Here is a 25,416-nt window from a genome sequence, read left to right on the forward strand (position 1 = left end):
CTACAAGCCAGGGTGCTTCACCAAGAGCAGCGCAATTGTCACTCCTATGTCTAGTCATGGCCATCGTTGGGGGGATTTTGGTTATTATACGTTTTATCGGAAGATACCTAAAACGTGCGATTGGCAGCGATGACTGGACGATTCTTGCAGCATACGTACGGAACCCACTATCGCTAATCCTTTCGAAAATAACTATGCTAACCCAAATCTCAGATCCTTTCACTTCTATACACCAGTCTACAAATAACCTGTAGGTAGTGCCCTGGAAATATTTTCAAGAACTTACTTGCTAACTGGCGGACCACTCACTATAGGCGTCCAGCATGGCCTCGGCAAACACACATGGGAGGTTTCAGCAGAAGATAAACTCATAACATTGAAGGTGAGATAAACCCATAACGCCCGGCTTAGTGGCTGTTCTCCTCATCTCTACTTCCACGATCCTTGTCTCTGCGGACAGTCGCTAATTTAGCCCCGTTGAGGAATGCAGTATTTGTATATGTTACAAATCTCATACAAGATATCCCTCTCGCTTATTAAAATTTCGTTTTTACTTCTCTTCGTACGAATATTTTATGTACAAAAGGTGTTCCGCTGGCTATGTTATGCCCTCATGGCCGTGACTGCGGCAGCGGGAATCGCATTCACATTTCCAACCGTCTTCCAGTGCAAACCGATAAGAGCTTATTGGGATCGCTCTGTTCCACACAAATGCATCGAAAATGCAGCGTGGAGAGTTTCATATGCACTATTGAATGTCGTCACCGACTTCTTCATCCTCGTTCTCCCAATACGAGAGTCCATTTACCTCCTAACAACTACGAAGGATAAGATCCTTGTGATTTTCATATTTTCACTTGGTCTCTTGTGAGTCAACCCACAATGTTTTGCTTATAAAGTGTTGTTATTAATACCGATGCCTCAGTTGTTGTGCAGTGAGCATTATCCGAACCACGACCATCTTCGGGACTTCCGACAACAAAGACCCATTATGTTAGTTACTCTCACGTTCCACTATACATGGCCATTGCTAACCACTTTATACTGTAGGGAGCGTTGCCCTGATCTCAGTCTGGAGCGCGATCGAACTCAATACTGGTGTCATAGTTGCCTGTTTGCCCATGCTTCGCCAGTCATTCTTCTTGATATTCCCCAGGGCATCCACGGCTTTAAGGGACGCAACTAGGAGTTCCGGGAGAATTCCCCACCGGATAAAAGACTACATGCTTAGCAGGTCGGCCCCAACATATATAGCTCAGGAAGAGGGGAATTCGCAATCCGACCCGCGTAACGAACAAATATCTATGGGCACCGTGAGGGCAGAGGACGAACCCACGGTGAACGGGAGGACACAGAGTCAAGAGAGGATTGTTACACTACATACATAATTGCGCCATGAGACACGAAAGTAAATAATGTACATAGAGATAAATGCATATACGGAGGAGAAATGAGAAATTTCCCCAATCCACTCCACCTAGTATCCGCAATCCCAAATTCCACACTTTTAGCTATATGGACACCGCCTGGGACATACTCCATACATATACCCGTATCGACGCCTAGACCCTATTATATTTTCGGCAAATGGAACGTGGAGCCCTTTTGAGGAGCACATGGGGATTTTCTGGATTTACGGTAAATTAAGGTACGGCAATTATGGAGCCAGGGCGGCCCGCAGCCGCGGCATTCTCCACGCGCTTACGGAGTATTCTTTATCAAGGCGCCTAAAAGTAAACTCGCATGAACCACTCCCTCCCTCTCTCTATTTTACCAACGTCTTTCTACTTTACTCATAATGTTTCTTTCGTTTGTAGGTGATTTGTATATCTAGTTTAATGCCCCCATGCAGCGTTTACATGCATCGCCACCAAAATAGAGATCACCGCCAAGATAGAGGATGGTGGTTGTATACTGCAATGATCGGCATATCGCCGAACACATAGCATAGATGCTAGCAAGAACGTTTTAATCTAGCCATTCTAGACTAAATCTACTATCTGAATAACCATCTAAAATTTGACGCCTAATTTCCAGCCCACGCAACAAGCACGGCTCCAGATGAAGCATGCTAAGGAGATAACATAACAAAGTGTAGTCCATAGGACAACACCCCAGTAGCGCCCGTCGGTCAGCCGAAGAAGACTCCCCGCAATTGGGATACCTGTGAGTGTGCCAAATGAGACGATAGTATAGCAGGTTGCATAGTACCTCCCATACTCATTGGTGTCACAGAGTTGGCCTACACATACAGGCGCCAGGGAGACGTTGGAGCCAGAGGCGAAGCCAAATATAAGAGCAAAGACAATGGAAAGCGCCTTGATAGTGGGCGCGGAGGATGGAGTTGTGGTGAGAAGGGAAGCCGGGAGCCAGAGGGTTATAGTCATCGCTGTACAAATAACAAGCGCGGCAACCATGCTGTTGAAGCGACCTAGTTTGTCGGCAACGTACCCGGGTAACGCCCGACCGATGCTCGAGCCCGCGTTCATTATAGCGATGAGCTGGTACGAAAACTCCAGAGACATGGCGCCTGTGGACAAGGCAAATGCAGTAATATACGCAATTGGAACAAAGAGAGCCCATTCCATGAAATAGGTCCCTAGAGTAACGGACAGGTACGCCTGGTTACGGAAGATCCGTACGCTGGGTATAACCGTCTGTCCCGGTTTTGGAGGTAGACGAGAGCGTACTAAAATGACGGCGACAGCGCAACAAAAGATGACGGCGAACCCAACGATTCTGGTGGCCCAGGCAAATGACACCACGGTGTACAGTTTTTGCAAGGCTAGTGGGAAGACGATGCCACCGACAGAACCGCCTGCTGCCGCGATGCCAGTTGCAGTTGCTCGCTTCTCAGAGAACCAGTGACTGATTGCTGATAGCGCGGGAGTAAAGATCAAGGACGCGCCTGTTCCACCGAGTATGCCGAAGCACAGCATAAAATGCCAGTATTGGGTACACAAGCCGAGAAGCATCATGCTAACGCCCATGCAGACGCTGCCGGCGAGCATGAGCAGTCTGGGACCATGGGCATCAAACACAGGCCCGACCTGGACACCACCAAAGAAACCAAGGAAGATGAAGGTGCTGAATATCCATCCAGTCGTTCCTTCGTCGTACTGTTTGAGCTGATGTTCAACAACATATGCCTGGAGGGTACCGACTGTGTTCCTACACAATCGTTAGTAACAATTCTCCCTGGCCGCTCGCTCGAATCAACTCACATCATCCCAAGCGTGACAGCAGTCCCAAAGCAGGACCCGACAACCACCATCCATGCCTCGAAGCCGCCTTCAGGATAGTATACCCCGTCATTCGGGAGTCCCGCAGACTGCGCTTCACTGTCGCCATGATGGCTCCCATTCCGCACCTCGGCCGGACCGCCTGGACGTTCCTCTCCTTCAGTATCGGACTTCTCATGGACTAGAACGTCATCGTATCGAGATCGGGTCGACGGACAAGCTGAAACGATGTGGTCTTGGGGATTGGTAGGGGTGACAGTAAATTCAGCCGCCAGTGGGGGGACAAGCGCCATTGCTCGCTAGTTTTCGTTTAACAAGTCGGATCCCCGCGTTTTGCCTTGGCCTGCACAACTCTTCAGGCGTTTTCTTGTCAAGTTATGGTGGTTATGCCGTGAGGGAGAGGGACAACCGTTTTTATATCGGTATATGGGTTTATGTTGGCGATGGTTTGCCGTAAGGAACGATGTCGCCTTCCACACCGCCAGCCTGTGTCAGACGACAGACAAACCCGCCCGAACCGAAGGGCAAAAGGGCGAATAATGCATTAGCCGGCAAGGGTAAAGACTGGTTGAGGGCAAGGGGACGATGTCTTCACCGCAACCGGAGACGCAGCCGGGAACTCCTCTCTGCTGTGGTATATCCCTGCATATCCCTTGCCACTCCGGTATATCTTCTACCGATCCCCGATCATACTACTTTGCAGTTAACTAAGCCTTTATATACAGTACAGATGTCTACTCACCAGGCATGATATCAAGTCTACTCTGCAGTTAACTGAGCTTTTGTATTTGTAGTAGTTATTCGGCTATATTTTTGTATAACTACGAATAACTCCTTGATACCCTCCCAACAAAGCCGAACTACGCCCTCAGATGGCAATTCTATAGTTTGCTTCCCTTTGCTGCCAGCTATCATCTATAAAGATAACCATCAACCAATCTTCAAAGAACACTGCAGAGGGCTGTTTACTGGCAACGGTAGCTTTCAACTGGCCGTTGGCTGCACACTTCTTCCTCAGAAAACCAGCTTCCGTGTAGTCCATACGGCACTCGTTGAGGCAGGCGGATGCGGGTTACCATCTGCATAACTCTGGCGTCAATTATCCACAGCTCACTCTGTGTACCTACTGGAGCATTCCCGTCTTCATCAAGCTGAGACTCGTCAAAAACAAAGGTTAAAAGCCACCCATCGTCCTCTGAAATCCCATTTGCTCTAGGCACAAAACTGCATTCTTGTGCGTACCATCCGGAAGGCATTGGAAATATTCTGATAGGGTCCTCGGGGTTATTTGAAGACAGAATCTCTTGAACTGATCGGCCATCCACACAGCCAGTCACAGACATTGGGGGTCTTTTAATACCCTCGTTGATCAAGGCCCTCACATCTACCTTCGCCAGACAGTCTACCTTGGCGGCTCTTCCGAGTGCCGCCGTAAATGTGCCGTTCGATAATGAACAGCCATAGACAAAGCGGGTGGAAGACATGGCGAGATTTTTGGGTACGTGGGGTAATTCAAAAGGTATTGCAGAGAGAGCCCATTGATGAGAAATGACGTTTGTCGCTTGAGATAGGTCGAATTGATAGTAATAAAGACGGCATTCCTTTTCAAGCTTGTCGATGCCTGCCGGTGATGGAATATTTCCTGCGTTAAAAATGATCGCAGGGGTCGTCATACGGCAGACAAGCATATTCAGAACCAGCCCATCAATGCCGCCCTCTCCACCCTCTGATTCCCACGTATTGGTAGTGTGGAAAATGCAACAAGGGGCGGTTTCAAACCATCGCACCTGGTCTGGTTTATATCGTGGAAAGATACCGAAGCGAGTACAACCGTCGACCTCATAAGCAATGACAGGCTTATTGTAAGCTAAGTTTACCGGATCCAGGGAAAGAGGAAGATCAATTATGACAGTATGCTCGTGTGATACACCAAAATCATGCATCATCTTGGCTGACTTAATGCCTGGGACGGGTATATTGAGAAGCGGGGACTGCGGCTCCAGAAGGCCATGTTGGACTCGTGAATCGGGCACAACAGAGTAGTGCACAAATGGCGGGAAGAACGTCGAATGAAAGAGAACCAGTTCGCGAGTTTGAGGATCTGCCCTAGGCTATAACCAGTCAGTCAATTGATATCGACGTCTGGCCAGATGCCCTTACATGTCCAGTGGTCCATTCATTGAGAAAGCCAGTCAGACCAATTCCCCCAAACCCAAGGCGAGATGAGTGCAAATCCAAATCCCCTGGCTCTCCCTCTGCCTTCCAGCCGTTGAACCAACCGACTGTTTCGAGCCCTGGTAGCGACACTCTCATGGGCGGTCCACTCTCGCAGGTAGCCAAAGCACGACCATCATGGTAAATGATATTGGTATTAACAACGCTAATCTTCTTAATCGGCCTTCTTGAGCCATTCACATATGACCATAAAACAAGAACAAGGGTCCGACATATTGAGTAGACTATCTTGCCTAGGGTCGTCCTCGGATTGATCAAAGTTGTAACACTTGGCAGTATTGGCTGACGGAGTTTCGGATTTGCCAGGGCAGCGAGATACACATCTGTCAAGACATAGTTGTTGACATATTCTGCCTGGACGGCGGTACCCTTGAGCCTTCTAAAGAAAACGCCGCTGAGCATGCCATCTCCATCAAACCAATGGGCATCTCGCCCTAGGTCGTCATTTGTCAATGGATTGCCCCCATTACGGACATATTGTCCGCCGATGAGTTCTTTTGGGATATCACCTATGTGATCACAAGGTGTGGGTGGGCAGACATTGTGTATCGGGGCAAAATTTCCTTTCAGGTACCTTTCCGTAAATCAGTTCGTGCTGTTACTATTAGTTAAGATGGGTAGACTACTTACATATGTGTACATCCGCCATCTTTCTTCTTGTTGGCCATCGCGGCGATTAGCTTAATTTGAATGTAGTCGAGGAATTATTTACCCTCAGTCGGATTTAGAAGTATATATTTCCACCGCCTCGGGTTAAGGAAGGATCGACATACATACCTTATTATAATTTCTTCTGATAATTCAGCCCAGTTTAAACTTCATGGCTTGACATCTGTGGTGCCAATCATGGTGCCCCCTATTAGCACTCAATGGCAAATGGAAATGCTGATCCAGATCCAATACTAAGCGTCAAGATTAGGCTCAGCATAATTTATTCGTAATCCTGAGATTAGATGGGCAGAATATTCACTCAGTAATGCTAGCATCTAGAAATTTTTGTGTATAGTTTGGTATTCATTCGTTTATACCGTACTCCTAAGCCTCTGTAGGGCAAGGAAGGCTCAGGCGGTGTGATGGAAAATATAAGAGCACCAGGAGAAACTGAAGGTGATAGGTCTATGCTACCCACTTCCAATCATCGACTTGTTAAAGTATATAGTTCCTCTTTGTCGAGTAGAGTTTCAGGTATGTTTTTCAAAATGTCACTCCAGATACTTTCGCGTAGGCTTATACCTGTTTTGCATGTCGTTGCAGTAGAAGGTCTTCGCAAATTTAGTCTCAATCCCTTGATCCAAGAAAAGGATATCACTTACGGACGAGGCTTGCCATCAGCAAAGAAAGAACCATGAGAGACTTGATTCATCGTAGCAAGGACATAGAGGTATTGGCAGGCGGCTTGTGACACATTTCTGTACACAATTTTCTCCAGCAGTTGTGCAATCTTGTTGGAGTTAAAGGAGCGAAATAGTCCAGTCCGGCAAAGGCCAGGGGATATAGACCCTACCAATACCTTGCTAGAGTCAACCTTCTTTGCGAGCTCTTGTATCCATAAGACAACAAGTAGCTTGCTGATATGGTAACGCTCGTAACATGCATAAGCTGTAGGGTCGTTGATCTGGTTCAGCAATTCATTTACAGACGGCTGCCTCGGGTTAGCCCATGCATACGCCTCAGATGATACGATCAATAATCGACCTGGCTCCGAAATTGTTGATAGCAATGGTAAAAGAAGTAGCGAGAGCGCACAGTTTGCAAGCACATTCACCTGTTCTATCATCAGCCCGGCACCTCCACTAGGCTACACGATGTGCGTGTATGAGAAAGAGAGGATTTTCGGACATACTTGGATGTGACTCTCCCTGCCAGTTTCTGAGCAAAGCGAAAACTCAGCATCATAAATTCCAGCATTTAAGATCGCCATGTCCACTTTTGACAGCTTGCGAAGCTCTTTGTTAAAACTGCGAATGGACTCGAAGGAGGTAAGGTCAAGCTCTGAGAGCTCAACCTTAGGTATAATGCCTGAACGTGTAGCTTCATTTTGAACTTCTCGAAGTGCTTCCTGTCCTCTCTCCAGGTTCCTCGCTGTCAAGATAATACGGCAGTCAAAATGAGCAAGCATTTTGGCGCATTCAAACCCACAGCCGCCGTTGGCCCCGGTGATTAATATTGTCTTTCCAACAAACTGGGTGGGATCAATTGAGTCGATAGTAGGTATCCTTGCGGCGAATAAGCGGTACAGTGCAGGAAAGGGGCCATCGGGATCCAAGCTGAAGCTGTAGGGGTTGCGGAGAGCAAATGAAAGCAGGTGGAGAGATGAAACGGGCATCTTTTTCGTTGTGGCCTGATTTTATACGGGGATAAGTATTCACGAAATATAAATATGACAGTTGTAGTTGGTAAAGAATGTTGACCACCTGCTCATTTTTATCGCGGCCAGTTAAATAAACTAGATGATACCCACTAATTTAGCTATTCCTTACTAACTAGCCGTCTTGTTAGTTCAATCGAACCAGAATATGACCCAGGTCTTTAAGTTGGCATATCATTTGCTCATGGTTACTTCTCGACATAAAAGTTCTACTACGTTATCACCCTTTATGCTACTATTTCTACTGGTTCCGGTTTATAAAACCGATTGGCCCCCCACAGGATAAAGGCACAGTATAGCGGTCCGCCCCAGATGTCAAGAACTCCATAAAACACGGCCTCGCTGGTGGGCGATATAACGTTTCCGCCCTCACCCAAGCCCCAACAGACCCCGTATAACGGCCAGAGTATCGACAAGAAGATGCCGCATGCAAGATACATCCGCGTTAGAGATGGGACCTTTGAGCGTACGTGGAGGTATCCGGTCTTCATTATCATCCAGGCCAACGCCACGCATGCGAAAGCGCCATATACACTATTCTGGTCAGAAGAGAAGAAATAAAACTCGGAGCAGACCACTCACTAGTATGCCCATTTATATGCCGTGGGAATCAGCGCTCCGCCCAAGCCTGTTATCATCACTATTCCAACCATGAAGATATCATGAAGAATAAGACTTAGAGGTGCGTTGATGAAGAGGAAGAGTTCCGTCATGAGAATTGGCGTCGCGAGCAACCTTGATGAAATCGTTAGCGGATGAAGCGAGAGATGAGAAGGCTTGTTGGAGACTCACCAGCCAGCATAGCGAATCCAAAATACTTGTCGAGTAGGATTCTGAGTGGCAGTGTCGAAAACAACCTGACTACCGCGTGCGAATTCAACTTCCACAGCTACCCAGCCGATATTGGCGCCCATAGCGAAATAGGTCATGGAAAAGATGTAACATGATAGCGCCGACAGGTAGTATAGAAGCCGGACATTTGGATGGCGAACGACGAAGCTTCCGACCAGGAAGACAACGGCAGAAAGCGAGAAAATGCCAGTTACAGCCCAGTACCTAGAAAATATAGTGAGCTCACGCTTTCCAGTCGTCTTCATAGAGTGGTGTATACCATATGATGCCCGGCTCCGATACCGTGATGTCGGCATATTCCACCAAAGTGGTTATCGCATTCGTTGAGAGCGACATTGGGGAAAAACGAACACACCAATGTTCAAGGGAGCGATCAGTTCAAGCCGAATAAATCAACATGCTCACACGCTCTTCCAACGCAGAGGATACTTCACGTCGACTACCGCAAGGTTAGGGGTCAACGGCGAAGGAAAAACCCGACCGATCCAAACCCAACTTTTGGGTAAACGTCTATCTGCGACTATCTATATATTGTGGACATGCTACTAAAACACTATTTATACGGAGTGAATGATTCCGCAGGACTCAGCCGGCGATCATGACCAGCTGAATTGGTGCCAACGCCATTTTATGCAGGATAAGCTGGCTATCTCTGGGCGCGCAAGCCATTTCTGTATGCAAAAAGAAATATATGCAAAAAAAGAGATCGAAAAGAGCAGGATTCAAGCCTCCGGGGGGTTTCACTTGCAGGGCTCGCTTCCGTCCAAATCACCCGGCCATCTTACCAGGATATTAAGTTATTATCCACCAGAGATTAAACTATAGTTGGGTATATGGTTAGTTGGGCTCGTTTCCCACACCGTCAAATTTTTGAATCTTTTAACCTATCGCCAAGATGAACTTGATGGCGTATGTCCCGATGATGAAGCAGTTGGATGTTGATCACTGTGGCCACAGATTGGTTTTTGCACGTATGATGGATCGACGAGACTGGCTGGGCTAGCTACGATGAGGGACTCGTCTCTTTGATAAATATGCAATCTAGAAAGACTCATTGAGATACGTTTAGCCATCACGGTCACTCAAGCTTGGAATACACATTGCGATGAAGAGGCATACTGCTATTGTGGTTGGTAAGTAGACTCTAGCTCTAGCACCAGCGAGTGTGATGATATGGGCTAACCTCGCTCTCCATAGGTGCTGGCGCTGGGGGCGTATCTACTGCTGCTCGCCTGGCGAAGGAAGGCTTCAAAGTAACTGTGATAGAAAAGAACGGTTTCATAGGCGGTAGATGCTCGCTTATCCAGGAAAACGGCTACGTTTGTCTTTCCTACTCTATTCCCAGAATATCGAGCTAATGTTCGTATCCAGAGATTTGATCAAGGGCCATCTCTCCTCTTGCTTCCTGAACTCTTTGTGGAAACGTTCAATGATCTTGGTACCTCGCTGGAGAACGAGGGCGTTCAGTTGCTCAAATGCGAGCCCAATTATAGAATATGGTTCGGGGACCATGATCGCGTTGATATGTCAACTGACATGGCCAAAATGAAATCTGAAATCGAGCGCTACGAAGGCAGACAGGGATTCGAGGGATATCTATCATACATGAAGGAATCTGGTCGGCACCATGACCTATCTATGATTCACGTCTTGAAGCAGAACTTTCCCAGACTTCTCAGTATGCTTCGGCCCGAGTTTCTGCTTTCTACCCTTACGTTGCATCCATTCGAGAGTATCTACAGCCGAACTAGCAAATACTTTGCTTCGGACAAGATGAGAAGGGTTTTTACCTTTGCAAGCATGTATCTCGGAATGAGCCCATTTGACGCCCCGGCAACATACTCGTTACTCCAATATTCCGAGCTCGCCGATGGTATATGGTATCCTGTTGGTGGATTTCAAATAGTAAGTCTCCCACGTTTAAGGTTGTTCTATTTATTCTAATTGAATACAACAAGGTTCTAGAGGCATTGGCGAACATTGGGAAACGCATGGGTGTAGAATATCGCCTCAATGAGCCCGTGTCATCAATTCAGCTCTCTGAAGACGGTCGCACTGCAACGGGGGTGAAATTGAGCTCTGGAGAGATATTGAATGCAGATACGGTTGTTATAAACGCGGACCTTGTCTACGCTTATAATGAGCTTCTACCACCCTCTTCTTTGGCTAAAAGTTTGCAAAAGCGACCTTCATCTTGCAGCAGTATTTCCTTCTTTTGGTCCTTCGATCGCATCGTTCCCGAGCTGCGAACCCATAATATTTTCCTTGCAGATGAGTACCGCGAGAGCTTTGACGCCATTTTCAAGGACCACAAGATACCATCGGATCCATCCTTTTACGTGAACGTACCCAGTCGCATCGATCCAACGGCCGCACCACATGGCAAGGACGCTGTCGTGGTGCTTGTTCCGGTAGGCCATCTGGTGGACAACAGCATCTGGTCTACAGACATGGACGCCATAATATCCAAAGTACGAGAAGGAATTATCAAGACAATTGAATCTCGCACAGGTGCTCGAGGTTTACGTGATAGCATCGTTTCCGAGAAAATTGACACGCCGTTCACCTGGAAGGCAAAATTCAATCTAAACCAAGGAGCTATCCTGGGACTATCACATTCATTTTTCAATGTCCTGAGCTTTCGCCCGAAGACTAAACACGATACAATCAGCGGACTTTATTTCGCTGGTGCCAGTACACACCCTGGTACTGGAGTTCCCGTTTGTTTGGCTGGCAGTAAGATTGTCTCCCAGCAGATTTTTGATGGGTACGGCATCATGCCGTCTGGCCAGAGCCGAAAAGGAAAGTCTTTTGAGTTGAGGTCCTACGGGGGATGGCTCATGACTCTACTCTTTATAATTGCTTGGGTTATAACTTATGGGCTCTGGCACTCTGGCTAGGTATATCATATACGCCAGTGACTGTCAAGATGTTATGAACAGCTATTTAGGGTTATTATATTAACTTTAATATGAATTATTGGAATGTTATGATATTTGTTCAGACTTATCAAACTATGATACTATCCTCTTCAAAGGCATTGCCCTAGATCGTCAACATAAAAAAAGCCCAGAATATTGGGAGCGTCTATTCTACACTCCCCCGATCCATCGCGATCGCAACTCTACATTGACATGGCTATCCATGCAACCTTGAGCCGCCTCCAAGTTGGAACCTTTAACTTTTCATCCAAAATCCTCCCTTCATTTTCCCGTAGCATTTGGCCTATCTCCATGTAACTCATGACCGTCGCTCGAACAGGACCTCGGACATTTGATGGAAGCCTATCGATCGCCTTCTGCGTAGCTTGGTAACACATGTCGGCCTTATCAAGAATCCTTCTTCGGAGGGTAGCGAGCTGAGGATTTCTAGGCTGGTCAATAACCATCGAGGGTGTAAGATTCTCCTTAGCCAGCCAAGAGGTAGGAATATAAACACGGCCGATTGCTGCGTCTCGCACAATATCACGCGCTATGTTCGTATATTGCAATGCTTTCCCCATGCATTCACCCGCGGAGATCACCTGCAAACGCTCGGTTTCGCTGACAGGCATTGGATAATGACAGAATACCAACTCCAGAAGAAGTATGGCAACAGTGCTAGCAACGTGATAGGCATATACATCTAAGTCATCCTCGGTAGTAATTGGGAAGCAGTTGCTCTCGGCATCAAACTTCAAATCAATTTCGAAACCTTTAAGAAGGCTATAGAGTGGTTCCTTTGGGAGTCGCGAGGCCGGTAGCAGGTGTATAGCAGTATGCAACGGTTGTGGAATGGATTTTGTCAGTATTTCGTAGGCTCCAGCATCGTCCAACGTAGATTCCTTGAGCTTGAACCGCAAGTCTAAGGCCTTTTCACATTGCTCGATCCAATATTGTGCAGTTTTACGATCAGGCGCGTCATCAATCAAGTCGTCGGCTTTGCGACAGAATGCGTATCTGGAAAAAACATTATTAGGAACAGCAATTTGAATATTCGGAAAAACGGGGGGCTTTACAATGCGATTAGGTCCAACCGTAGTTGACCTTCAAACACTGCACTTCCCAAGTACATGCTCTGACTCTTTTTCTGTAGAAGCGAGACTGCTTGGGAAATCTCTCGAAGAACGGTAGTGTCGTATTGATGGCTACTCTTGAGGAAAGGGGCGATGAGCTGAAGGATGGACGGCATTTGACCAACAGCATCGGTGGATATGAAGGCGTTGTACTCGAATAATGCAACTGCATTGTCAATTGCTGAAAGGCCGAGGACTACCATAAGATTGGTGACAAGGAAGAACAGCGCCTCTCTATATATTTGTGTTAGACTCGTCCACTTGCAGTGAATTAATTCCCGGGCTAGGCACATACTCTACCTCAAAACCGGCCCAGAGTTGAAGGTTCATTTTCGTTCCATTTTCTATGACCCAGGTTCCTCTCCTCAATGCAATAGTGTCCACCAGCCAAAGGTAAGCTGTTGGTAGTGCGATTGGCACCAAAGTGCTGGCAAGCGGAAGCGCAATGAGGAAGCGATATATGAGAAGCCTGGATCGTTAGTAGCTTGACATCGATTCGGAGATCAGAAAGCCTACCATTGCATGATTATGATGGGGCAAACCCAGCTGATTATCAACCCCATATACGTATATTTGCCGCCGTGGTAAATACCTGAAATTCCTAGGACCAGACATCCTGTAAAGAATAAGGTACCCAAATCCCTCAACACCCTCAGAGTTGCGTTACCAAATAGGCTTGTGCAGCCCGGGAGGTTAATAGGCCCCGACAAATAAGATGGTAGGACCAATCTTTTGTTAAACAGGATATAGATGAGACTGGTGTTGTAAGTCTGGATAATGAAAAAGAAAACTTCCTCAAGTGGAATTTTGAAGAGCGTTGGCCCAACAATTGATTCTGGAGGATATGACCATATCCGAGTACGAATCAAGTACGAGTCCCATGGAATTGTCCAGACAACTGCAATCTATTTGGCCATTTTTCAGCTTTGGGTAGAAGAATTTGCGTTGGAGAAAACTAGAGGAACTCACCACACATAGCAACGAGATTTTATAAATGTCCAACCGGGTAAAGAAAGGCTTGTAGAGAATGGTCATAAACAAAGCCGGCGGAAGGTTATATTTCAAATGACTTGAAAACGTCAACCAAAGGCTCCTACTTATGCCGTTGAATAGTCGCTGACTTACATTAACAAGTAGTCAAACCCCATGGTTCCGTTTTCACGCTGAACATAATATCATAAGCTCAGCTCTGTGTGACTGGGAAAACTGAAGGGCCACCAGGTATTGGTATGATATCGCGCCGTTTCAATCGGCTCGCAAGGGCTGCAGCCCACAGTATACCTTAAGTATTCTGTGCTCCATAGAAACGTAGCATCCAAGGCCATAGCTCAGCTACGCCCCTTTGCATACCATGTAGGCTGCCGTTATAAAATCTTGATACCCAAAGCAACGTAGATCTCTCCCACTTGCGATCTGCCCTCGAAATCTCCGTCTACTCCCTCGTTATCATTTTAACATATTTTGGGTAAAAAACATGTGTAGGTTCTCCACTATACCTCAGTCGGCATTCTGTACGGATATATCAAGCCCCATTGTGGGTGGAGGGGACCCTATCAAAAGCCCCATATCATATTGATATGGATGATCAAAGTCCGAGTTGCAAAATCTATGCAACCTCAAGCCACAAGCACGAGGGCTGGGATGACAACAGTGTGGTATAAGTTTCTCTGGCAGAAAGGGTGATCTTCCACCATTCATGCCGATGTTCGTGGCTGTCGATCGACGTTGAGAAGCCCTTCGATCTAGTTTGATGCCGTTATATTTGCAAATACAACAGACTAATAATGGGCTGACATGGATCAACAGGCGCTGCTGCTTGATATCGAGTTGCGCCAGGAAAAGATAGAAAGCTGGATCCACGGTCAGCTATCAGCAACGAAGCCACACTGAGGCATAACTAGTGAGTGGCTACTAAGGTTACCTCAAAAAGAAGAAAGGTAAACTATAGGCTCACGAAGTGCTTGCTAGATCTACCATCGATCATTTTTCAACAACCGCATCCTCTACTCCGTACTACACCGCTATGCAGCCTTGGCTTCGGGAAAGACGCCATGATATTTCCCGAGGAGTAGAGGCACCGGGGTGACAGACACAGATCAGATACTATAGTATCAACGGGGTAGGGATGGAAACTATTATGTTGCAATCTCATCTATCGCAGGGAAGAGATTTGATACTTACAGAGGCCGGTTTCTCCCCCGAGATTAATCGCTTAATATAAACTATGCTCAACAACAATCACAAGCAAGGACAGTAACCAAACGCCCTTCAAACGATCATCACACGGAGCGTGTTTAGAGATATAAATGGCCGAATCCGAGGGCTCCGGGTGCGATGTGTCTGGGAATACTCCGTCAGACCATCCAGCCAATCGAGGATTCCGGCATAAACAACCGGCTAAGCGTACGATCGAGCGCTGTCGAAACGGACCAACAGGCATGACGGCGTGCGGATTATCGCCTCGCAACCAGTGCAGCATGAATATTCCTTAGCACTCGATGTATCGCCACCGAGATTAGGCCGAATACTAATAACCAATATCCAGACGTGTATCCCATGATCTCGGGGCTAGGGGAGGTTTCAGCCTAGCCTTCACAAGAAGAGTCGGCCATGATAAAAGATCCCTTCAATAACATTAATACTCTCGAATGAGCAGTAATAAGATGCTCTAACCGAGTGACACAAGGGTCGAAGTCGAGGCCCAGAGCGGTATACGGTATTTCACCAAGCAATATTCCAGCAAAGGAAGATATCGGGATGCCAAACACGGAGATGAGAGCACTCTGTATAGAGATAGAGCTCCGGACAGACTCCAAAGAGATGATCAGGAGCGTGAAGAGTCCCCCGCATCCAGGCTCAGCAGGCATTCTATCCCTGTCCTCATACGTCAGCGCGACCTGGCCAAACGACGAGGCGGATGAACCTCGACTCGACTCTTGATACCAGAGGCCGTTTGACTTCGGCTGGATCTCCCAGTCGTCGGACCCAGCGAATATGGAGCGGAAATCGACCTTGACATGGGTTCAGGGCTATCATCCTTGCCACCAACCGCATAAACAAAGCAATATGGGCGAATTACATCACGTCAAACAGGCTGGCCCCGTTCGAAGAAATAAACAAACGCCTTCCTGCAGCTTTGAATCACGGCTAGTGCCTTGGCCAGCTGTCGTCCTCCCACTTTACCCCCCTTGCCTCCTTATACCGATCAATCCCCAGTGCTCCAGTTGAACGACGGGCGGTTTGGTAGAGCGGTTAACGAACAAGCTAAACTGAATCTATACCATATATTTTTAGCCACGGCAAACATGGAGACGACCAAGGACTCATCGATCCGGGACCAAGATGACGGAGAAGCTAGCGCGTTAAGCAAAGTGGACGCTGATCTCAAAACTCAAAGCGAAGCGCTCGATTCCCCCCTTGCCAGCCACGTTTGCGAGAACGATAGGAGATATCAGGGCTTCAGGCCCGGTGCATACTGGTATAGCTATCTTCCATATCCCTTCAGCTTCAGCTACCTTATTGAAAAGAGAAGAGATAAAAAAGAAAAACTACAACTTCGAGAGCACTCTACCTGAAAGCTAGTTGAAAGAAAACTAAGTTTCTTAGGGGCCCGAATGATCAGGAAGCCGCCGACAATCTCAACCTGTACCACCGCATCTTCTCTCTCTCCTATCGAGGAAGGCTATGCCTCGCACCTATACCAAAGGCACCCGAACGCGTGCTTGACCTGGGAACCGGAACGGGGATATGGGCACTAGACTTTGCCGCAGAGCATCCCTCAGCTACCGTTGTGGGTACGGATATCTCGCCCGTCAACATAGATCCGGTCCCAGCGAATGTTACGTTCAAACAGGACGATTTCTGTGAAGACTGGGGCTCCAGCCATGAGAATTACGATTTCATACATGCCCGCTGTTTATACGGCAGCATACCCAACTACCCTGCCCTGTACGAGAAGGTGCTCAAGGGCCTCAAGCCTGGCGGCTGGTTCGAGCAAGCTGAGATCAGCGTAATAGCGATATCAGACGACGGCTCACTCAAGGGGACACACATGGACAAATGGGGTTCCCTGGCGTTAGAAATCGGTGAGAAGACCGGCAAGTCGTTTGCTATCGCCGAAGAGCTGATTCCACAGATTCAAAAGGCGGGGTTTGTCGACGTCCGCTCTCATACCTTCAATTGGCCAGTTGGAGAATGGCCCGAGGAAGAGCGACTCAAGGAGCTTGGTAGACAGAATCGCATAGGCTGGGAGAAGGGGTTGGACAGTTGGGCGAACCTCCTCTTCCCGAAAGTTCTCGGTGTACGTTCCTCTCCCCCTTTCTCCTCTCTATCATCGTGGCGTTGAATAATTTGCCTGGCGGCCACTACATCTTCTTCTGCGTGCTCATGCCAACCGGGATGTCAATAGTGGAGTGTGCAAGAGACGAAAGAGCTGTGTGACAATATACGCCAGGACTTGCGCAACCCAAAAATCCATGCGTATCAACACATGTAAGTGCCCTTTCCCTCGCCCTCGCCGTCGCCCTCGCACGGAGGGCTCAATATTGCACTCGTCTCACGGCTCTGGCTACAGGACTGTCTGCTACGGCCGGAAACCCTTGGAGCCAGCTCCATAGGCAGGTCAACGAGAAATGAAATGAATATCTTCCTACTTTCCTTCTTTCGTGTCTTATCCTCCTTCTTTCATGTCTTATCCATCTTTCGTGTCTTATCCATCTTGTCATCTTAATGGCTCGTTATATCTAGTAGATTAGCAGCATCGTACAATGATACATCAGGCCATGTGTTGACGTCCATACATATCGAATATCGAATTAACGAGACCTTGGCCGTCTCCCTCTTTTTTCTCCCACCGCTTCTTCGACTGGTAATCAAGTCCATCTCACGCAACACCATCCCAGCTAGAATGGTTCCTCCAGGTCGTAACAGCAACCAGAAACCGGGCGGGGAAGAGGGAAGAAGCAGCCAGCCGAAAGGCAAGTCTCCATCTCGCCTTCGAGGAGGCTGAAAGCTCTTCGGAATTTTATGCCCGGCAAGCTTTGTTTGGGACCAGGCATGAGCAGCATTATAAATAGGCGTTTATATGCATATATCATATCGTATAGAGGCGACTCGAGACAACTCAAGATGCAACTCAAGATACAACTGCACAAACGTTAATCCATGCCTTTGACACAGTTTGTACGATCCCCGAAGTCCTTGTACAAGCCGTCCTTATGACGAAGCAAGCCACATCCCCGTCGCACCATGCCGTAAACCTTGGACGCTGTCAAGGACTTCGGGCTGCTGCGCTGACCGGGAAAGTTGGACGCAGACAGAGCGTGAACCATGTTTATCTCCCTAAACGCTATCCCACGGCCCCCATCGCCTGGTTATATATTCCGCAGCTTGTCGGTGCTTCATTCGCTGGCGATGGCTGCTGGCTGTAGGCGCCTGCTGCTATTTCATGCGGGGGTTTCAGGTCAGACAGCAAATAACAGCGACGGCGAAGGGCTGCAGAAGAACAGCTGCAGGGGGAAGAGCCCCAGCGTGGCGGAAACAGAATAAACAGACTGAAGAATTTATCTCTCCGGCTGATTCTCGTCGTTTTCATCTGCGTCGTCGGTGAGGAGATACTCGATATCGATATTATACCGATATACGGTCAATTACAACGCCGGATATCACCTTGGCCATCCTGCAGCCAGCTACCAGGTATCAAGGAACGCGATTCGATCATGGCACGTCATGTATAGGTAGGGATTTTGTGGCTAAATTGTGTCTAATTTACCAAAATCTCTCCGCAGCGAGGGCGCTGGGGTATGAGCTCAGGGAACACACCGGGAGCTGCGGAGGTTCAATCTACAGGTCGACGGGCTGCTCAATGCCCTGCTGGGCCCCTTGGTCCCCCTGATACGACGAGACAATAAGACGGAAGTTCGTTCGTTGCTCCCGTTCGTCTACGGACCAGCTGGAATATGGGGAACTCGCAGTCTACGCCAGACAGCACGCAGAGACAGCACTCGACCGGCCACTCAATGGCACGAACAGCTCCAATTCCAGCTTCGCTGCCAGCCTCCTCGGTGCCAGCTTCAGTGTCAGAGCATAACCGCTGGCATCTCGAGCCTGTTGCGCCGGAGTCGACGCCGCAGCCTTGCCGCTGCCAATGGTGTCTCGACTACGCGGTGCCGGACAGCCCCTACCAGACGCCGTCGACGCCGCTCGAAGAGTTCCTCGAGTTCAGACGTCAAGTGCTCAGCCGGGTCGAGAGGAAGTATGGCGCTGGAGCGGACGAGGACGACAAGACGGCTTCTCGCTCGCCGGCCGGGGCCAAGATGAGTGGTTTTAAACGCCGTTTCTCGCGGTCCAAAACGAACTTCTCGCGGCGTCTCTCGCTCAGCTCCAAGTTTGCATCGACTCATGACCTCACCGCAAACGGAGATAGGGATAATGCGGTCATCCAGGACTCCGGTTCGCCTGTTGGCTTGGGACTCGTCGAGGACGATCCGCTGTCGCCCCAGAATCCTCCGTCAGGACAGCCTCGTTTAGTCTCAGCCCGCCGACGGTCATTTAATATACCCGGCGTGCCAACGAGGTTTCCGCTCTTCAACAGGTCACGGCATGTCGCTCGCCGCAGTGATTCCTTCTTTCACTATAAGTCGGACACGTCGGAACCGCTTCGACGAAGTTGGACAGACGCCGGGGCTGTCCATAACCATACCAGACCCAGGACTGCTTCTCCTACTCGAGCCATCAGCCCGTTCGAACAAGGCTACACCCACCTCGGGAGATTCAAGTTTGGCTCTCTCCATGTTGTAAACGGGTGCGCCTCCCCTGCCCCAAGCAGCAAGAAACAGAGGTCGTCCTGTCCGGATTTAAAATCGATGGCTCAGTCCACTGAAACCCTTCATGACGGCGATTCTGGCTCAGAGGCCGGTATATCGACAGCCGAGGGACACCCTGAGTCTTCTTCTTTCCCTTCTTCTCCTCCTCCTCCTATTCCATTAAGGTCGTCGTCGAGGCTAAACGGGCGTCTCGACATGGCTCCAAATTCCGAGGATGCTGCAAGGCAAACACCCGTCGAGGACCAACGGCCGGCGAAGAAGTCGGTCTCTGACCCTCGTCTGAAGCTCATGCCGTTGACGACCACTCGAAGGCCAAGCATGTCCTGGTTTGATGACAGCCCTACTTCGCCGCCTTTCGTCAGTAGTCCGGACTCCGTCCACCTCAGGCCTTTTACTCCGCTCTCCATCCAGCCTACTCCGGTCCTGGTGACGACGACCAAGGCAAATGAATACGATGACAACCTCTTCGAAGATGAAGGGATGGAAATTCCAGTCTACTGGGATGACACAGTGCAGTCCCACGAGAGCTTCCACGATACTCAATTCCACGGGACCCTAAGCAAAGAACGACAAGAGGCGAAGCAATGGTCTACTAGTGGCCGTTCCGGTACTTTGAACAAGACAGATAGCGGCTATAGTTCTGCTTCTGGGAAATCTACTTCAAGATACCGCCATAGTTCGGGCCAAAAGAAAAGCTCGAGAGACAGAAATGGCCGCATGTTCGAGGGAGATTCCCAGGGCTTGGCCCACTGCAATGGAAGCATAACTGACCCCGTCGAGGGGACCATTTCAATTACTTCGCATGGAAGTAAGGAAATCATCAATGCAGTCTTCCCGTGGCCTCCCGCCCATCTGAGGTATCCGGTAGAGCCATATGCAAGTCAAGCACAGAAACAGAAACCCGAACATCAGTCCCCTTCCCGGTACGAACCTAATGCAGACACCATGTCTGAGTATAACCTGGATCCAACGTACCCGGTTAGAGTCAGATATGAGCCTTCTCGCCCGCCACCAATACCACCACAATATCGCCCAGCAAAAAAGTCGTCTCACAGCCGGCCATCCAATAGCCAACATACCCAATACAAGGGCCCTACCACTAAGAGTTCTATGACTAGATGTTCTCCTATCAAAGGCCTTGCTATCAAGTGCCCTGATACTAAGGACCATACTTCTAAACGTCAAGCAACAAAGAGTCATCCACAGAGTCATCCACAGAGTCATCCACCCAAGAGATCTAGCAGAAGACATCGAGATTCAACTCCCGCCCGCATGACGGGGGAGAAGCCGCGCTCCGCTTCCCAACTTCACGCCAGGTCTGCATCAGACCTGACTTCTTCAAGGCGTTCAAGGCGTGTAAACACCGATAAACCTCTACCGGCCTTACCTCCATCAAAGGATTTCCAATTCCCAAGGCCTCAGATGCCGACTCCCCCACTCTCCCGTTCAACCTCATTGGGAGACTTGAAACTATTAACTGATACCGGTCCAAATGACCTCATAAACTATATCACAAACCACACACCCGTGGAGATAGATAACAACATGTGGGGTTCTCTATCGGCAGATCCAGAGCTAGACCTAGAGCTTCTTCCCCTGAACTTGGACCTTAACAAATCTGCTTTACACGACTATCAGCCAATCTCCCTTCAAGAATCGATCAATCAAACGCGAAGGCAACAAAAACTGCACCGGAGCGCATCCCATTTCAGCTTCGATTCTAGCATTAACCAAAGGCCTGGTGGTCGATACTCTCCCTTCCCCCCATCGCCTATTAATGACGTATTCGGCGATAACCATCGCAAGTCTCGAAGACCAAATTACCAATCGGGTCCACCACCAACAACATATCGCATTTCGCAATCAAAAACAACAGCTACTGAAAAGCGCTCGAGTCGGCCACCGAAACCGTCGTCATCGTGTGCTGCGCAGGTTGGCAGAACTCATCAAAAACCCGGCGCATTAAACCACATCGAAAGCTACATTTGATTTCATTTTTTCTCCTCCTCTTTCCTCTCTCTCTCTGTCTTTTTGTTTTTTTTGTGGGACGTCCATTACCTGGACATTGAAAAGCATGCATATACCTTTTTCAGATTCAGCCTATACCATTCCTTCCATGATGCCTATATGTCCTTCGTTATACATATACCCAGCTGTTACGTTCGCTTTATATACCTCATCACCCAATCGCTTATTGTTATGATACGTGAGGCCGTCTACGCCATGAATCTAATGACCTCACAACGATCCTTGCTACACAAGCTAGCTTATTTCTTAATGTTTGAAATTCCAGCGCTCATGATGCAGATGTATTGGTTAGGAAGGAGAATCGGTTAATTTGGGTGGTAGTTTACTGGCGCTAAGTCATTCATTGCATTTGTTTTGAAAGTTTTGATCATTTAATTGAATATTTCGGGCTCTATATGTACATTTATCTTACATACATATTTTCAGGGGATTTATCTGCCATATATAATAATATGGGGAAAAAAGTGTATAAATATTACCAATGAGTTCAGTTCGTTTTCCCTGGTTCTTTTTGAGCTCGAGTATAAGCTGTGATTGGATTCGGTGTCTTTACAATGTCAAAGTGGACTTGTGAAGGTTATTTTGAGATCGAAAACTAATAATTTGATTTAAACACTACACTAAAGGAGTGATTACATTATATGATTTCGAAATAGGAGACAAAGAAGACAGGAAAGCTGATAGTAGAAATACAGGCAAAGTAAGGACAGTACAGCAATAAACTCGAGTAACTTCCATCGTCGTTAAAAAATCAATAGATCGTAACGTTGCAGTCATAATGGTGAAGTAAGGCGTAATTGCTCATCGTTTAGAGGATGCTGATCTTCTTGATAGTTGGAGCGGAAGCCTTTGGGACGGTGATGGACAGAATGCCCTCCTGCAGGCTAGCGCGAACAGCATCCTGATCAACGCGGGATGGGAACTTGAAGACACGGTTGAATTCGCCAATCGATCGTTCGGTCATCCAGTACTTGAAGGCAGGAGCTGCGTTTGCCTTCTTCACAGCCTTGGACTTGTTGACTTTCGCAACCTTGTCCCTAGCTGGAGAAGCAGGGCGTGATGTGTCTGGGCTGACAGTGGTGGGCTCCTCTTCATCTTCAACGGTGGCTTGGTGAGAGTCCCTTCTAGTGGAAGATGATTCATCTGCCTCTGCATCTATGGCAGGGGTGGCAGAAGCACTCTCCTCGGTGATGTTTGCGTTTGAAGTGGTGTATTCGCGCTTAGTGCGGCCGCGAACAACAAGTGTTTGAGGTTCGGTAAATTCAATTTCCATATCCTTTTGACTGACGCCGGGAATTTCTCCGTCAAGATGATAGGCGTCCTTGGTCTCTCTCACATCGAACTTTGGAGCGAAGGATCGCGCAATGGAGGCCTCTGATGAGCACGAGCGGTGGGCATCGTAGTCGTCAAGAAGGCGGAAAAGGGGGGTGAATTCACCACCAGAGAGGCGTGGGAAGAAGGCCATTTTGTTTGATCGGTTGGAGTTGATGTGGTTTCTTGAAGTGGGAATCTTGTTGACTTTAAATAGAGTCGACTTTGGAGCTCGAATGTTTCTCAAAGTGGATGTAATGCTGTTTTTCTTGTAGTTCTTGAACTGGCTGTCTTGATGCTTGTGTTGTCTGTGATGAGAGAGAGAAGAGAATCCCCATAGACAAGTTGGTTGCTTATATAGACCGAAGCCATGATGCTAGAACCTGCCGTGACCCTTGAGTTTGCCATCGTGAACAACCAAGATTTCCAATCATCGAATCGTCTCCAAGGCGCGTCGTGTATCCTCGATGCTGCCTGTATCTTCAACCGTTCTTCGAGCATCTTCATCCGTCTTTCTAGCATCTTCGCCAAGCTTCACGAAGCTTCTAGCACCTTCCTCATTGGTCAGCGGATGAATATAATCCCGGCTGATATATCATACGTCACGTGATATGGGTATCTTGCTCCCAGAAGTAGCTGATGGCGACAGAATATATGAGGATTCAGATCCAGAGCCCGAGTTTAGAGAGTTTTCATGGGATACGAGCCTGCAGAGCTCACCCAAAGCCAGGTGTCAGCCTGTGGCGACTTGACGGTATCACCTAGAGACATTTCGAATAGCCGGCGATGAATACATCTCCAGCTGCCGGTGGCCCTTCCTTAATAGATACTCAATGGCAGAGAAATCCTTCTTGCTAATACTCAGGTTCTTCCGAAATTCTTGTCTAACCGACTATTAGCAAATGCGGCCATGAAATCGGTCCGTCTTTGGATTTCTATGTTTGGGGAAGGCCTAGCCGGGGGTGGGAGTATCCGGATAGACTCATGTTTCTCGATATCCATGACGTAGTGCATACCTGGCAAATTGCTTGAAATTCTCCTGCGAGTTCTATGACGTGCGAAGTTAGCTCTTGGTTCTTGGGTTTACAGATATGCGCAGCTTCGGAGTAATCATTTCACTCACAGCTGGTTTCTTGCGGATTTCTCGAAAGCACTGGCGGTAGAGGCTCATGACCTCCCGCTGTATCCCTGATAACCGCATTGTTTCCGGGTATTCCGAATGGTATCTTCCTTCTTTCTATCCTGTCCTCTACTGTTGACCAAACATCAAAAATTGATCGTCTTGCAGCTTCGGCCGGGCATGGAAGTTTAATTTTCCTAGCTCCGAAAGCTGGGGTATTAATAATCCTCGTCTGCGACTGTTCGGCAATTCGGTCATAACTCCGACTCAGCCTGGTATGTAGATGTCAACACCGTATATTCGCTCCTCGTATCCTGTGTGCCCTCCACTATCACGTATCGATATATCCAAAAGCTGGAGCTGAACATTCGTCAGAATGCCGGCCTTCTCTGTAAGAACATCATAGATGTAGGCTACACTGGGATGAGAATTGGAGAGCTGACTATCATGTCAATAGCGTCTTGTTCGTTTCCTTGCCAAAGATGGCTTGGTATACCACGGAGACGCCATTCTACCTGCTGGAGTTAGTGATATTGCCAAAACAACTAAGGCACGAATTATCAAGGGCGAGATATTCGGCAACCATCAAGTCACAGATCAAGTCCAGGAAGTGAAGAAGCTGCTCTGTCCACTTGGCCGCAATGACATTAGGACCGTTCGATGTCTAGGCCTCAATTACGCCGAACACGCCAAAGAGTCAAACATGCCTTTGCCGAAATATCCTATCCTGTTCTTCAAGCCTGTCACAGCAGTTAGTGGACCAACAGATGACATTCCAGTCCCACCAATAGCCCAAGAATGCGAAGGGTTAGATTATGAATGTGAACTGGTGATTATCATTGGGAAAGAGGCACATAATGTACCGAAATCGAAGGCACTGGAATACGTACTTGGATACTCTGTCGGGAACGATGTCTCCCATCGAGAGTGGCAGATTAAGCGTGGAGGCAGCCAGTGGGGGATAGGGAAGGGTTTCGATGGATGGGCACCCTTTGGCCCAGGAATTGTGTCCTCGAAGATAATTCCTGATCCGAATGCTCTACGGATATCGGCCAAAGTGAATGGTAAAGTCGTGCAGGACTCAAATACGAAGGATATGATATTCGGCGTGGCAGAGACAGTTGCTTTCTTATCTCAGGGAACAACTTTACTGCCAGGTGATATTATCTTCACCGGAACGTGAGTGCTGCTATTCCTACATTACCCATATCTGGAATCATTGTTGCTAATGGAAGTATTATGTAGGCCTCAAGGAGTTGGCATGGGGAGAAAGCCCCCTGTATGGTTAAAGGATGGTGATAGAGTGGAGGTATCGCTCGAAAATGTAGGGACATGCGACAACAAGGTTACGCACGTCGACTCTTCTTCTTCAAAGCTATAGA

At 48.2% G+C, this 25,416-nt stretch overlaps 8 protein-coding genes across 8 annotated transcripts; 4 read left to right on the forward strand and 4 right to left on the reverse strand.

The window, feature by feature from the left end:
* Positions 1-2,012: 2,012 nt before the first annotated feature.
* GIQ15_04463 (carotenoid cleavage dioxygenase 1) lies at positions 2,013-6,145 on the reverse strand (the record flags this gene model as incomplete). Its single annotated transcript, XM_033551880.1, has 5 exons — positions 2,013-3,171; positions 3,225-3,541; positions 4,370-5,353; positions 5,403-6,051; positions 6,108-6,145. The coding sequence occupies 5 exons, from the start codon at positions 6,143-6,145 to the stop codon at positions 2,013-2,015; spliced, it is 3,147 nt and encodes a 1,048-aa protein (XP_033405610.1).
* Positions 6,146-6,679: 534 nt separating this feature from the next.
* Positions 6,680-9,033, reverse strand: GIQ15_04464 (uncharacterized protein; the record flags this gene model as incomplete). The annotated part of the gene is made up of 7 exons (XM_033551881.1): positions 6,680-6,710; positions 6,791-7,119; positions 7,321-7,818; positions 8,316-8,379; positions 8,428-8,580; positions 8,638-8,901; positions 8,957-9,033. 7 exons carry the CDS (start codon positions 9,031-9,033, stop codon positions 6,680-6,682), a joined length of 1,416 nt encoding a protein of 471 aa, XP_033405611.1.
* A 769-nt stretch (positions 9,034-9,802) lies between these two features.
* On the forward strand, positions 9,803-11,597 carry GIQ15_04465 (phytoene dehydrogenase; the record flags this gene model as incomplete). Its single annotated transcript, XM_033551882.1, has 4 exons — positions 9,803-9,830; positions 9,895-10,016; positions 10,069-10,602; positions 10,656-11,597. 4 exons carry the CDS (start codon positions 9,803-9,805, stop codon positions 11,595-11,597), a joined length of 1,626 nt encoding a protein of 541 aa, XP_033405612.1.
* Positions 11,598-11,821: 224 nt separating this feature from the next.
* Positions 11,822-13,275, reverse strand: GIQ15_04466 (phytoene synthase; the record flags this gene model as incomplete). The annotated part of the gene is made up of 4 exons (XM_033551883.1): positions 11,822-12,635; positions 12,695-12,985; positions 13,047-13,220; positions 13,268-13,275. The coding sequence occupies 4 exons, from the start codon at positions 13,273-13,275 to the stop codon at positions 11,822-11,824; spliced, it is 1,287 nt and encodes a 428-aa protein (XP_033405613.1).
* A 2,781-nt stretch (positions 13,276-16,056) lies between these two features.
* On the forward strand, positions 16,057-17,367 carry GIQ15_04467 (methyltransferase; the record flags this gene model as incomplete). The annotated part of the gene is made up of 4 exons (XM_033551884.1): positions 16,057-16,229; positions 16,358-17,051; positions 17,205-17,242; positions 17,325-17,367. The coding sequence occupies 4 exons, from the start codon at positions 16,057-16,059 to the stop codon at positions 17,365-17,367; spliced, it is 948 nt and encodes a 315-aa protein (XP_033405614.1).
* A 1,341-nt stretch (positions 17,368-18,708) lies between these two features.
* GIQ15_04468 (uncharacterized protein) lies at positions 18,709-21,564 on the forward strand (the record flags this gene model as incomplete). Its single annotated transcript, XM_033551885.1, has 1 exon — positions 18,709-21,564. One exon carries the CDS (start codon positions 18,709-18,711, stop codon positions 21,562-21,564), a length of 2,856 nt encoding a protein of 951 aa, XP_033405615.1.
* An 847-nt stretch (positions 21,565-22,411) lies between these two features.
* On the reverse strand, positions 22,412-23,068 carry GIQ15_04469 (uncharacterized protein; the record flags this gene model as incomplete). The annotated part of the gene is made up of 1 exon (XM_033551886.1): positions 22,412-23,068. The coding sequence occupies one exon, from the start codon at positions 23,066-23,068 to the stop codon at positions 22,412-22,414; it is 657 nt and encodes a 218-aa protein (XP_033405616.1).
* Positions 23,069-24,410: 1,342 nt separating this feature from the next.
* GIQ15_04470 (fumarylacetoacetate hydrolase domain-containing protein 2A) lies at positions 24,411-25,217 on the forward strand (the record flags this gene model as incomplete). The annotated part of the gene is made up of 2 exons (XM_033551887.1): positions 24,411-24,425; positions 24,492-25,217. 2 exons carry the CDS (start codon positions 24,411-24,413, stop codon positions 25,215-25,217), a joined length of 741 nt encoding a protein of 246 aa, XP_033405617.1.
* Positions 25,218-25,416: the final 199 nt, after the last annotated feature.

The sequence above is a fragment of the Arthroderma uncinatum genome (assembly GCF_011692745.1).
Source record: "Arthroderma uncinatum strain CBS 119779 chromosome Unknown scaffold3, whole genome shotgun sequence".
In the NCBI taxonomy this organism is placed as follows: domain Eukaryota; kingdom Fungi; phylum Ascomycota; class Eurotiomycetes; order Onygenales; family Arthrodermataceae; genus Arthroderma; species Arthroderma uncinatum.